The 15,091-nt window shown below is 41.2% G+C and overlaps 1 protein-coding gene and 1 pseudogene across 1 annotated transcript in view; both read left to right on the top strand.

The window, feature by feature from the left end:
• Positions 1–12,021, top strand: part of FRMPD4 (FERM and PDZ domain containing 4) — a 712,471-nt gene extending 700,450 nt beyond the window's left edge. The window contains exons 17-20 of the mRNA XM_006906031.3: positions 721–859; positions 5,659–6,714; positions 7,083–8,372; positions 10,007–12,021. Of these exons, the coding sequence (XP_006906093.2) occupies positions 721–859; positions 5,659–6,714; positions 7,083–8,372; positions 10,007–11,331 (3,810 nt within the window). The 3' untranslated portion in view covers positions 11,332–12,021. The remainder of the gene's footprint in view (positions 1–720; positions 860–5,658; positions 6,715–7,082; positions 8,373–10,006) is intronic.
• LOC112472307 lies at positions 2,081–2,199 on the top strand (annotated as a pseudogene).
• Positions 12,022–15,091: the final 3,070 nt, after the last annotated feature.

The raw sequence follows: 15,091 nt of genomic DNA, 5'->3' as shown, positions 1-15,091 counted from the left end.
AGCAAGAGGCCGACTGTCTGTGCTTCTCTTGGTATCTGCTTTTATTTCCCTCTTACTTTATCTCTCTTTCAACAAGAACACACCAGCCAGTCCACCCTCCCCGTAATTTCTTCAGTTGAATACTTCCTTCCTTAGATGCCCAAGAGCCACGTCCGATGATACGGTAACCTCATCGTTTCCAGAAAGTTTTAGCAAGACTTTTCTCAACTCCCATCTCTGTTTTGCCCTCCTGTGAATTCACAATTTCTTTTAGAAGCATCCTCTTCCTGGATCTCTTTGACATTTCTCACTCAGTTTTAGCAGTAATTTCCACTTAATTTTTACTTTTCTTCGACACTAATTTTCATCATGAACCCAAACTTAATCTTCCTGTGATTTTTCAAATCCCTGGTTCACATCTGGGAACCGACTCTTTAACTATCACTTTTTATAAGGTTAACAGTTTGGGAACAAAAGCAATGTTATTATTTTTTTCATATCAGTATGATTTGGAAAAGATTCAAAATGGCTAGGCTTTCAAAATGGTGTCACTTAAATGTTTTTCAATAAGGCTCTCTTTGTGTTACGCCTGACTCCCCTGCCCCCGTGTGTTTCCCCCAATTAAATCGTTGCTCAATAACTTCTTTTGTTTACATTCGACAGGCATAAATGCAGCCATTGTCACCTGAGGGAAGTTATCAAGGAGGGTTGGCTTTAACCAAAACATTCTCTCTTGTATAGCCCATCACGCTCCTGATGGAGTCATCGGACGCCATGAACCTGGCCTGCTTGACAGCTGGGTACTACAGGCTACTCGTGGATTCCAGGAGGTCGATATTTAACATGGCCAACAAGAAAAATGCAAGGCCCCAGGAAACAGGTATTCTTTTCCTAAATTCATGAAGTACTGACTCCCGCCCTTCCCCACCCCACCTGACAACAATAATGAGATGTTTCTTGAAAAGTTAAAATCATACGCATTTAAAAAAAAATCGTGTCCAAATTTAACACAAAAGCCTTCAAATACATCCTCTTTGGTGTAATTTTTTTACATGAAAATGTTGATTTTTCCATCACATTTTACACATTCGAAATTCTGGGGCGTGTGCATCGAAGGCAGTGATTTGATGACACTGGAGGGAGTCAGCATCAGTCTTTCCGGCTGAGCTTTACCACCTTGCTCACAGAGTCAGGATGCAGAGAACTAACAATGGAGTGCCTAGTAGGAGTTGTGAGCCCCTAGCCTTAGGGCTCGTCCCTCCTTAGGGTGCCCTAGGCTCAGATGCCTGGGCTCCTCCTCCTGTGTCAGACTTACCTCCACGATTCTGGGAGTTCTACCAACAGGAGACCTTGGAACTGCCCAGCACTCAGACATGAGGCTCTAGAGGGAACCCCACCCTGGCAGCCATCTTAGCTCTGTTATTGGAGCATCGAAATGGCAAAGGCATCAAATAATTCAGTCCAGTCACTCGACAGGACGAAATAGCCCCAGAGTGAGAACAAGAAGGGCTGCAAATGTTAAACTGATAGTTTTTCTTTGAGGGTAGGTGGTTTTCATTTGTTTCAGAATTTTTTTTGTTCAGAGTTTGACCTATTCCTCCATCCGCAGTGAGCACTCAGTAAATGTGGCTGATGGACAGACTCTACCATTCAAGCCAAAGCTACTGACCCATGAAAAACCTATAGTTGGAGTTCCATAATCAGGGTTTCTGTTAAAAGAGAGGAAAATTCTTAAGAACAAATTCCATTGTCGCTGTTTCTGAGAGAAAAGGAAAAAGAAGAGAAGGAAAATTCACTTTTAAACTTAGTAGAAAACATAAATAATTATTTCACAAATGTATCGTAGTATGTAGGTGGATACAGACACACGGACTTGCACACAGTGTATGCTGATAGCTGGTTAAATGGAGAAATTATAGTCACAGAATACAGGGAAACCAGAGAGAAAGAAAGGTTGACTGTAACTAGATTTAATCCAGTCCCAAAGTGTTGTTTTTTTGTTTTTTTTTTTTTTTTAATTTCTCTAAATTTGGGTTTTTCCATTTGTAGACTTGGGATTAGAAACCTAGCTAGCAAGGTTAGGATTAGAAAAACATCTATGGTCTACGGCCATGCCATCCTGAACGTGCCCGATCCTATCTGATCTCAGAAGCTAAGCAGTATCGGGCATGGTTAGTACTTGGATGGGAGGCCACCTAGGAAGACCAGGTGCTATAGGCATAAAAAATAAGGAATCGTAAACTGACAAGGTCCTCGCAGTCTGTGAGGTCGACCAAGGGTTTCCTCGTCTAAAAAAAAAGAAAAAGAAAAAAAAAATCTATAACACCTGAAATGATGCCTAGTACTTCTATTAATAATTGGCAGTGGAAAAAAAAAAAACCAGGAATGGAAAAAATTCAGAATGAAAGTGACAGAAACACAGAAAGGAATAAAAGACAAACACAAAGCAAAGAAAGACCCCAAGAGACGCAATGGTTAGAAATAAATAGGGGAGAGACAAAAAGGAGGTGGTGAGTTTGGTCTGGGTTTGACAGCGAGCATTTTTATGACCACATGCTTTCCGTGAGCTAGGAGACTCAGCAATTTCACGCTGACCTTCGAGATTCCTAAGAGTAGTTCAGCTGTTTAACACGATCCTTTAACATCGGAAAACCACGTTTTTGGCTCTTTATTTTCAAATCTTAAAGTTTATCTTGAAAATAAAACCTTTTCCCCACGGACTATTCAGATTGTTGCAGGTGCATGAAGGAAACCGAGCCAACCATTCTAAAAATGGTTAGAGTAATAAGGGCCTCAGTTCCATCCAATGTATAGCGGCTTACAAAAAAACGTTTAATAAAATGTCGAGGGGCAAAAAATTAGTTCTTAAAAGTGTTATCGCCATGGGGAAAGAATGAACTTCAACCTTTCAGTAATTTCTCCCAGTTTTACAGTGAGAATGAAGGTGAGAACACGTGTTCTAAATATCTCTCTCCGCTCTCAAAAAGAGAGAGAGACCGAGAGAGAGCGCACGCATGCACATGTATGTGTGTGAAGGAAGGACAAGGGGGAGGGATGGCACACTCCAATAAGCAACTGGTTGACACAAGCTGAGCAGCGGCCTAAGGCTTAGCATCCTTTAATGGCAGAAAGTCCTCTCTTCTCTTCAGACACTCCCTAAAGACCTCACAAGACTCAAGAAATGTAGAAAGTGAAGTCCCTTTAGGCCAGCTCATCCCTAGTCTGTTCTCTCCTCCACTCTGAGAGACTGGGCTACAGTATAGATCCTAATTCTCAATCCACATCCTTCGGTGTCTTTAAAATCATTCCAGAAGCCAAATCAGTCCATCTTTCTGTAAGGAAACCAAGATTGAGTGTGTATTTTCTTCTTGCCTCAAATTGATCAAAGACCTTAGTCAAGATCTCTAACAAGGAAAAGTAAGCCCCCATTTCTTCTTCTCTGTCTTGAAAATTAGCCTTTGAGTACTTTGAAAATCCCAAAACTCACATATTTATGCAGCTCTGAGCCTTAGGAGAGTCTGAGTAAGTATCTACTAATTTGCTTTTAGGCAGCTGACCTATTTGGTTTTCTTGTGGGTTTAAACCAGAAGTTGGCAAACTATGGCCCATGGGCCAAACCTTTTTCTTGTAAATAAAATTTCATTGGAAATCAGCCATGCATATTGTATGATCTTCTTAGGGCTGCTGTAACAAATTATTACAAACTTAGAGGCTTAACATAACAAACTTATTACCTCACGGTTTGGGAGGCTAGAAGTCCAGAATCTAGGTGTTGGCAGGGCCATGCTTCCTCCAAAAGCTCTAGGAGAGAAACTTTTCTTGCCTCTTCCCACTTCTCGTGGCTGCCAGCATTTCTTGTGGCTGCATAACTCCAATTTCTGCCTCTCTCTTTACACAGCCTTCTTTTCTCTGTGTGGCCCAAATGTCTCTCTGCTTTTCTCTTATAAGGACACTTGCCATTGGATTTAGGGTCCATACGGATAGTTGAGGATGATCTCATCTTGAGATCCTTAACCTAAGTACATCTGCAAAGACTCTTTTCCCAAATAAAGTCACATTTATAAAATGGACATATCTTTTGGGGCCACTATTCAACCTACTGCGTCCAGTTGTTTATGTATCATCTCTGGCTACTTTTGTGTTACAGCAGCAGGGTTGAGTGGTCACTCAACGGAGCAATTGGCCTACGAAACCTAAAATATTTACTGTCTGGTCTTCCCTTTACAGAGATAGTTGGCCAACCCTTGGTTTAAAGCCAGAGCTCAATCACAACTTTGCTAAACCCTCCCCTCAACAATCCATACTTCTGACATGCATGTGAGCACAATGTGCATGCACACACACGCCCACACACAAACACACAGCCAGTCATAATCTAAGTTGTTGTTGTTAATAAAACAATACCGAACCCCCACAAGTGTATTTACTGTAAGGTAACATGGAAATATGGCTAGCATATAAATGAATGTCTTCAGAAATAATATATTTTACTTGCTATTTATGAAAATATATGTATTTAATAAAATGACTTGGAAATTGTTTAGTATTGAGTCCAGTGTATAATTTGGGAGGACCAAGAACCTCTTCAGTAAAACTGATTTTTTTTTCCATACGTCTTATATATCTGATGTCAATATTATCTAAACTTAGGCCAGGGGACAATTTGAGGGAACAGATGGGAGAATATATGGCTCTAACATTTCCTCAGAATGTTGCCTCTGGAATCTACAAAGCAGTGTTGACAGAGTGACACATTGCCCTGTCTTGTTAAATATCAGAGCGGAATCTGCACATCAAAATTCCCTGTTGAAAGACCCTTAAAGAGCAAACAGAACAATAATTTTTAAATTAGGAATTTTCCATTTTAATTCATGAGGATCATCAAACAAATCTTTAGGCGTCCTCATGATACAAATAAAAATTGAAATTAGTCTAAGTATTAACTGTGCTCAGAAATAGCAGAGAGAAGTATATTACCTCTGAGTATTCCACCTTATGCATCATAGGCGCATGCGCGCACACAGGCACACATACTGACAGTTATGTGTGCATATATAAACACCCACTAGGATATAAAAGGGCTGAAGATAGAGATTTTGTGCTATAATTTTAATATTATTACATATATTTTTATTTACTTTTTTGCATTATTACATGATCATGACAATATCTTCTAAAATATGTAGTAGAAGTAGTGGATCATTCACTTTCTCTTAACGCAATGAGGAAAAAGACCAGCATCTTCCTCTACAAAGCGGGCAGTGCTAGATCTCACTTTATAAAGTAAAAGGGCAATCTATTTTCTGGAATAATGGCCTGCTGGACTACCACCTTTAAGGATTTTAAAAGGCATGTTTTATAGTCACATTCACACATGTAAGTGAGGTCTTTTAATAATAGCACCAGGGGTCAGATGGAATTAAGCTATAGTTCCCTACTCTCAGATGGTGTTATGTTTTATCGCATATTTTATGCAATATCAATTCTGTTAATGTCTATTCTTCTAACCAAGAAATCCTTATACCCGAAGCCTAGATCGACTGGTACCGTATTTGGAAAGCTGAATAACCCCATTTTTACAAAAGTGATGCCACAAGCCATTAAATTAAGAAACAGAGACAAGGCCCCCAGAAACCAGACAGTGCAGTAACGTGTCTGTGCATGATTCTTTCTCTTTAGGAACAGAAAATAAAGGAAAACATAACCTCCTTGGCCCAGACTGGAACTGTATACCCCAAATGACCACCTTTATTGGCGAAGGAGAACAAGAAGCCCAGATAACATATATAGATTCAAAACAGAAGACGGTCGAGATGACAGATGGCACCTTGTGTCCAAAAGACCACCGGCACTTGTACATAGACAGCCCCTATAATTCAGACGATCTCAGCCAGCAGCCAACTCAGCCGGGAGATGTGCCATGTGAGGCAGACTACAGAAGTCTTGCTCAGCGGTCCCTGTTGGCCCTCTCAGGACCAGAAACTCTAAAGAAAGCACAAGAGTCTCCGAGGGGAGCGAAAGTGTCCTTTATTTTTGGAGATCTCGCCATGGATGATGGTATTAATCCCCCAACTTTCGGCTATGAGAGACTATTGGACGAGAATCCAGAAGCGCTGGACAAGCAGAGGGATCTCTACATTAGCAGTGCCAATGACGTGAAGAGCCTGGATCTCGCTCCAGACGCAGAGAGCATCCAATATGTGGCAAATTCTGTTTATGCAAACATAGGCGACGTGAAGCACTTCGAGGCCACCCAGGGAATAGAGGAGCCCCTCCTGCACGACATCTGCTATGCAGAAAACACTGATGATGCAGAGGATGAAGATGAGGTGAGCTGTGAAGAAGACCTCGTAGTGGGAGAGGTGAACCAGCCAGCCATCCTCACCCTGTCCGGGTCAAGTGATGACATCATTGACCTCACGTCTCTGCCCCCTCCGGAAGGGGATGACAACGAGGATGACTTCCTGCTGCGTTCCTTGAACATGGCTATCGCTGCCCCCCCACCTGGCTTTAGAGATAGTTCAGATGAGGAGGACACTCAGAGCCAGGCAGCTTCCTTCCTCGAGGACAAGGGCCCAGGCGGCAGCTTGCAAAATGACGAGATCCCTGTGTCTCTCATTGACGCTGTGCCCACCAGCGCTGAGGGAAAGTGCGACAAGGGACTGGATACCGCCGTCGTTTCCCCGCTGGAAGCTCTGTCCGTGTCAGAAGAACAGCAGACCAGTGACAATTCAGGTTCTTTCACAATTGTTACATTTATTCACTGATAACCATACCGTTTCGTCCTTTCAAGCCATTTGCCCCTGGAGTCCTGTTATGTGCTGTTCTCCATTTCACGCATGTCCCATTCCATAAATGTGCAAAAACCACCATCATGGCTTTTTTTGTGTGTATGTGGTTTCCTTTGTTATTTTTTTAAACACGTGGCACGTTTCCTCTCCCCGCGCCCCCATTTCTGGAACGACTGTGCAATAAATTCAGAATCCTTACTGAAAAGGGAAAAACTTGTTTTGTTTTTTAATAATAATGAGTCCGATTTTCTTACATGTCTCCTAGTGCCCTGATGCATCCATTAATCCATCCTTGTTTTTCACGACACGCAGGTGTAGCCATCTTGCGGGCTTATAGTCCCGAGTCTTCATCAGACTCGGGCAATGAAACAAACTCTTCTGAAATGACTGAGAGCTCTGAACTGGCCACAGCACAGAAGCAGTCAGAAAACCTCTCCCGCATGTTCTTGGCCACTCACGAAGGCTACCACCCCCTTGCAGAAGAGCAGACAGAGTTCCCCACCTCCAAACCCCCTGCTGGGGGCTTGCCTCCACAGTCCTCCCGCACCCCAGCTGCCCGTCCAGTGACTGACCTTCCGCCCAAAATTGTGCCTTCCAAGCAGATACTTCACTCAGACCACATGGAAATGGAGCCCGAAACCATGGAGACCAAGTCTCTCACTGACTATTTTAGCAAACTGCACATGGGGTCGGTGGCGTATTCCTGCACCAGCAAAAGGAAAAGCAAGCTGGCCAACGGGGAGGGGAAAGCACCCCCTAATGGGAACATACCAGGGAAAAAACAGCAAGGGACCAAAACAGCCGAGGCAGAGGAAGATGCCAAAGGTAAATTTGGTACCGTGTCTTCAAGGGACGGTCAACACCTAAGCACTTTTAACCTGGAGAGAACTGCCTTTCGCAAGGACAGCCAAAGATGGTATGTGGCCACTGAGGGCGGGGTGGCTGAAAAAAGTGGAATGGAAGCAGCAACGGGGATAATCTTTCCAAGAGCTTCTGGTCTGGGGACAAGGGAGGCCGAAGGGAAGGATGAAGGGGCTCCCGATGGAGAAGCCAGTGAGGTTTCTGGACTTGGCCAACGGGACCACTTCTTAACTGACGTGACCTGTGTCTCTTCAGCCAAAGACTTAGATAACCCAGAGGATGCTGACCCGTCTACGTGTGACCATCCTTCCAAGCTTCCTGGGGCGGAAGAGAGTGTGGCCCGTCTTTGTGACTACCACTTGGCCAAGCGGATGTCATCGTTACAAAGCGAGGGCCATTTTTCTCTACAGAGCTCTCAAGGCTCTTCAGTGGATGCAGGCTGTGGCACAGGCAGCAGCTGCAGCACCTGTGCCACACCTGTGGAGTCCCCACTCTGCCCCTCCATGGGGAAGCACTTGATTCCTGAGACTTCAGGGAAAGGCATGAATTATGTTCCTTCAGAAGAGAGAGCCGCTGGGCTTCCTAACCATGGAGCAACCTTTAAGGAGTTGCACGCACAGACAGAAGGGGTGTGTCCACGGATGACAGTGCCTGCTCTGCACACAGCCATTAATGCCGAACCTCTGTTTGGCACTTTGAGAGATGGATGTCATCGGCTCCCCAAGATTAAGGAAACCACAGGTACAGCAATGATCGGTTGAGTGCTTTGCATTACATGCCAGGAGCATGTAAACCAAATTTACAGCAAACTTAAAAATATGAAGTCTGGATGCAAAAAATTAGAATCTTTAAAAAGGCTGCAGAATTGTGGCCAGGTTAAGTATCAATCACTGATCTCTCAGTGTTTAAAAGATACCGAAGTTTCTAGATCTGAAACAATACTGAAAATGGCATTAGCTCCTTAGAATCTTTCTCTGTTCTTGCTTTTAGAATCTGATGGATCGGTTTTATATATATATATATAAATTCCAAATGTAGACTTTTAGCAGTGTCCAGTGTGACTTTTAGTTGCAAGATAGTATTGCTTAGAGGCACAAACGCAGTTTGATGTCCTTTTTAAGACATCAGTTTTCTAATTTTGCCCTTTCATTTTTGAGAGGCAAGGAGGGGTAACAGCAGGGGATCAGGGAGACTGGAGAGGTTGGCAAAGATCATTTGCCTTTCAGCGCCACTTACAGATTCCTTCCGACTCTGTAGGACTCTCATGGAGGAGTATTCTGAAGGGTCTGGCACACCCCAGAGTCAGGAAGGTTTTGGGGTATGCACGATGAGCTGTTTTATTTTCCCTTAAATAATAAAATATAGACACAGATAGAAACTAGAACAACTGCCGCCTTCCATGCCCACTTCACCATTCTACCACCCAGTGGGCATTTATCCCTCTCACTAATCCACTTGGCCAGTCATCATGTGACAAAAGCAGATGCTCTTTCATACTCTCCAATTTCAAATGATATCATTGTTAGTGTCATTTCCATGTAAGTCAGTAGCTGTTCGTGAGATTTTATATTGGTTAATTTCCATTCCTGACCTTTTAAGATCATCTCCTCTCTGAAAACCCACCACTGGCTTCACCTGCCTTGGGAAGCCCATCTAGGCATCACCCAACTAACATCTTTACCTCTAAACTAATTAAAGCACACTGTTTAATCCTTTGCAGTTTACAGAGAGCTTTCACCTAACTTACCTCTTGTTTCTCACAAAAATTCTGTGAGATGGAGATTATTTTCCTCAAATGACTTTTCTGAGAAAAGTTGAGCAACTTGCCCAGTGTCTCAACTTCAAACCCTACACCAGGAAAACCCCGTGATAACCTCTTTAAAAGGCTAACTTATTTAATTTGCATTAATTAAGTTAGGCCACTTCTTTAAGAAAAGGTTAACTGATGCCAGGATTAACCTAACTCCCTTGAAATGAAACTTAAATGTTATAAATATGTTTGAATAATCTACCTGTAGGATGTGTGTTTTCTAATTATGTGTCTAAGCTTTGATAGAGAAATATTGAGAGCAAGGCAATTCATGAAATTTCGTTATCTCCTTGAAAATGTTTGGGATTTCTAGACAATTCCAAATGAATCAGTAGTTTAAGAAATAACAGATTCCAGTATTTCTTGAAATATATTGAAATTTCAAATAGAAATCTGTTATAAGATCTCAGGCTGCAGTCTTTGGAAAGTGGGGTGACCCTGACAAATGGCATCCCTTCTAGAATGCATCCTTGGGAAATGACAGACATCACAGAGAGATGTAGTGAATGGACTGCCCACGAGATGCTTAATGATTCTCTCTGTTTTTCTACTACCCCTAGTGTAGCTTTGACAGAGCCTGGGAAGGAGAGACGAGGAGGCATGCTTTCAGCTTGGTCTCAACATCCTGAAGCTGATCCCATCCTGCTACCATCAAATATTCACTCGGAATCAAAGGTGCCAATTCCAAATCAAGACCCTAATGATTTCTCCCAAGCAAACCAGGCCTATGGAGAGGCTGTGAGCTGGCGGCCACTGGATCTGAGACGGGGGAGCCTCGGGACACCCCCCAGCCAGAGGGCTCTGAGACGTAGCAGCAGTATCCTCTCAGGATCTGTAGGTTTGGAGCCCTTCCAAGAGAGAACCAAGGGTACAGTCGGCTTAAAGTGTCCAGGTATCACTGAATCGCAGGAGGCCAGTTCAGAAAGGCGAGCAGAACTCCCCCTGGGGAAGAAGCTCACCAAAAGTTTTTCCCAAAGCTCAATGCACTTTAGTTCTGAGGGAAAGGTTCACAAAAGGTCCCCGGTGGCTCACAAAGACTCAAAGCTGTATAGGACATTACCCTTGAGGAAGCTGGAGGGCAGCAATTGGAGATGCCGGGGACCTTTCAGCTACTGCTTCCTGAACCGAGGGCAAGATGAAGAAGGTGATGAGGACGAAGAGGAGGGAGAAGCCACCCGCCGGGTCTCTTGCCTCTTTCAACCACAGATGACTCAAGCCATGCCAGAACCAACCAGCCCATCCCTGGCTGTTGGGATTCAGAAGCAAGGAGTGGAGCTGTCCAGAGTCTCAGTGCTGAAAGTCTGGGCAGAAGACCTGAGCGGCCCAGATGATATGGACTTCAGCAACCTGCCTTTTGATGCCCGGATTACAAGAATAAATGCCCTAAAGGAGAGCACATATACAATGCCCGATGGGTTCCTCGCAGCCCAAAATGATGCCAATGAGCTGCTCTGCCTCGTCAGGGTAACCAAGGGGAAGAGAGAGGAGTCACGCCCTGAAGCGTACGAATTTACACTTTCTCAGTACAAGCAACTGTTATCCATCGAGTCCAGACAGTTGGGAAGTGCCTGTAGGAAAATGGCGATGGCCGAGAAAAGCCCAGAGGAGATGCTCCTAGCTATGACTTCCAGCTTTCAAGTGCTCTGTTGCCTAACAGAAGCTTGCATGCAGTTAGTTAAAGTCGTAAACTCAGAAACACAGCGGCAGGAAATTGTAGCGAAGATCAATGAAGTGGTCATAAACTACATTTGTCTCCTGAAAGCTGCCGAGGCAGCCACCGGAAAGACCACTGGGGATCCCAATCTTGGACTCTCGATGCGACATTCAACCACCATGGCCGCTCTCGTAAGCACACTGACACGTTCTCTCAAGATGCTTTTAAATAAATAAAGTATGAAAGTCACATCATAATCTACCTTGCAAAGCCATACATGAACTTTTATTTACTTTATGTGTACGATGAACAGATGTCTCCTTTCTTCCCTCTGTAAATTTGGTTATTTTGTATAAAATAGGAGATAAAAGTCACATTGATGAAATGTTGAAATGTACTAATCAGATGTATTCTGTTTATATTATACATATATATACATGTAAAAGAAATATACAAGAAAGTGATGACATTTGGCTATTTTTCATATAGTCAAAACTCCGGGTATATGATGTGAAATTTTAAATTCTATCGTGTTAGAGCAAAACAATGAATCCTATCCCCTTTCCTTCCAAGTGGATACTTGGAGACCATATCATCATATTTAGAAGTTTAAAACAAAATCACAATGTATATAAAACAGTACTTATGTTTTAAAATTATAATTTTTAAGCATTGGAAATAGCAAGAAGACGTTTAAAATTCAAGAAGCTATTATGAATTATTAGAGAATATATATAATAAATTAATTTTTTGCTCATAGTGTTTGGTTATCTGATGCTTTCTTCCAAGAATGCTACAAATTTCATTTTGGCTTACGCCATTTGGGTTAGAAATGGGTGGGGATGGATTCTATTGTGTCAACACAAATGCTCTTCATGATGTTCCTGGAATTAAAATACTTCCCAAATAAAAGAATAGAGGGAACGATGGGCAGGTTCCTAGTTATAGATTATCTAATTACATAAATCGAAATCAATTAATAATATCAAAATTAAATTGTTTGATGAATAGAGAGCTCTGCTTTGACTAAATGTCAGAATATATAAACCAAAGATATCATTCATTCCCCCCGCAACTCAACCATGAAACTTAGAATTCCCTTAAGAGTGACAGAACATTCAATAAAGTATTCGCAAAATTACAATAAAGGAACATTTAATGATCATCGAAAGTAAGTGCAGATCCAGTCATGTAAAGCAGACTGCACAGCAGCCTGAGTCACATCGCTCAGCATCACAGAGCTTCATGCATCACCTCCTCTACTGGGGCCAATGCTTCCAACCAAATTTTGAATTACAGCCTAACATTGGGACAAAATTTCAAATCTGGAATTTTCAGAAAATTAGGGAGAGATGGCTACTTTAATATAGAAGCCATGATTAAATAAATAATAAAGTATTTATTAAATGATCTCATCTTGATTGATAGAAATACGAAAGCTGGGGGAAAAAAAAACCAGAAGTGGTAAATTTGACCACTTTAGGTAAAACTGATGGAATGCAAAGAAGTTTTCAGAATTGTCGTCTCTCTCAAAATGTATCTTTGGGTCAAAGCAAAAGGATGCAAACTCTTCAATTGTAAAATAAAATCGACATGTACATATGTACTTCGTGGGTCATTTAGTGCTTAAGCTACTACACACACTCCGATTTATGTACGTGGCTTCTTAAAATATGACAGAAGTATGCCAAGTACAAATTTTTCCATTTTTGTAGCCTACTGGACGGGAGGCATCACACACACACAGTCCACAGTTGCGATTTCTCATTGGTTGTTCCATAGAGGTTCAATAACAAAAGTCACACATATTTGTAGATGGTAGCCTACAAAAGGAGTTTAGACGTGTGTTATTAAAAATAATGTTTAAATAAGAAAACATTATTTTATTACAATTATAAATATTGGTGTTTGATATTGAGAAATATTAATGGTGTTTTCTGTGGAAATTTTTGGTAAATATTCTATGTACTAAAAATACTAACATTAATAGGATGTGTGTTCAATGTCAGATAATGTGCTAAACATATCACACATATTATCTCATTTAATCATCACAACAATCTTATGGTTTGGACACCGCCATTAATTCCCTACAGAGGCAATATGGTTTAGTAGTTAAGGACATGGGGCTCAAGGTCAGAAACTTCTTGATTTAAGTTTGAACTTGGCCATTTTCTAGCCCTTTCATCTTGGGAAAGCTAATCAATTTTTTCTGTGCCTCAATTTCCTCATAGCAAAATGGAAATCCGTAAGGTCTATTTCCATAGGATTGTCATGAGTTTAAGTAAAGTTATGTGTGTAAAGTTCTTACCACAATAGCCGGTGGAGTCAATAATTACTGTCAGATATTATCATCATAATATTGTGTTAAATATATTGCCCAAGATAATATGTGGGTATGTTTGTTCTATATGCATACTGTATCCTGACTCTATGCGCAGAATACATTATGTGTATCGTATATGTATAAAAGAAGTGTACAAGGCAGTGATGATCCTTGTTCAAATCACATATCCATTTAGAACAACTTCCCTGTCCATTCCAAGTCTTTGAGAAAGAACTGTGAAATAGCACTGGGTCTTTCTAATCGATCTCCCATTTCCTATGGGTGCTGCGATAAGTTTCTGTTTCTTCTAAACGAATCCTTTATGACTTAGAAAACCTCAAGGGCCCCCCATTCACTAAACACTCCTAAGTGGGGTCCATGTCCACTAGAGTGTAGGAAGAATATATTAAAATAATGCTGGTGTTTATTTTTATCTAGCTGTTTTTATGTTTGTGTATGTTTTATAATGGCATAATAGTACAGTGCTATATGTACATCATTTAAAATAAATAAATCAATTAACAAGCATATGCCTGGTGCATGTATGCAAAAATATTGTCACAGGTAGGGCTGCATTTACTAAAGTCTGCAGACCACTGAACTAGTGAATAAAACTTCTTGCACTGGAGGTCCTTTACATTTAGTCCTCAGCCTATTTTTCCAAGCGTATCACCTATAATTGTTATTAATTATTATAAAATTTTCAAACATGCACAAAAGGAGACACAATCATATAGCGAATCAATATGTGCTTATCACATACCAATTCATGTTTATTCTTATTTCCCCTATTTTGATGCACCTCCCTCCACACTGTATTAGCAAATCTTAGACATTAGAGCATTTAACCCATGAATATTTCAGTAAGAACTTCCTACAGATAACATTTAAACATAATCATAATGCCGTTTTCACACTTTTAAAAATTAGTAATTCCCTGGTACTATCAAGTAAATATTACAGAAATAAATGATGAAGTGAAAAATCCTATAAACCCAACCCCCCAAAATGTCATTGTCAACAATCTAGGGCATCTTCTTTCAAATTTTTATATATCTATGCTAATATTATTGTATATGTTTATGAGTTTAACTTTGGACTCAGAGAGCTGTTCTGAACACATTCGCCCTTCTGAGTCTCAGTTCCTCCATATTTTAAGTAAGTGGGTTAGCCAGAGGGATATGATTGATGTGGGAAGACACAGTGCTCAGATGAGCAAGCACCACAGCGTTAGGCTTACAGCAAATCTGACAACTAATGCAATTGCCTCAGATGCTAAAATTTACACAGATTCCTAGGCCCTAATTCCTAGCTGGAATTAGTCTCATCACAAAAGAAAATATTTTCCGGAAGAAAAAGACTGACAATATTGAAATGATCAGATATAGCAGCGCTACAATGGATCAATTTCTTTTGCTATGAATTTCATCTTTTGAAAGACAACCTTCATTTATGTTCCTCTTTCACACGTTTCTAAATGCCAGTTATTCTTTGAATGTTACTTCTGAGCAACCCAGGATGTCGCTTTAATTTGTTCTGCCTGGGTTACTCTTGATTTGGCAGTGGGACAAATTTGCCCTCTTTGACAGACTACACCGTTCGCAATTGTGCTAAATATTTTCAAAATTGAAAAGAAAAAGCAAATCTGCTATGTTCAGGTGATTCCTATT

Source organism: Pteropus alecto, unplaced genomic scaffold (assembly GCF_000325575.1).
Source record: "Pteropus alecto unplaced genomic scaffold, ASM32557v1 scaffold511, whole genome shotgun sequence".
NCBI lineage: Eukaryota > Metazoa > Chordata > Mammalia > Chiroptera > Pteropodidae > Pteropus > Pteropus alecto.
This window is presented reverse-complemented; position numbering and strand designations above follow the sequence as displayed.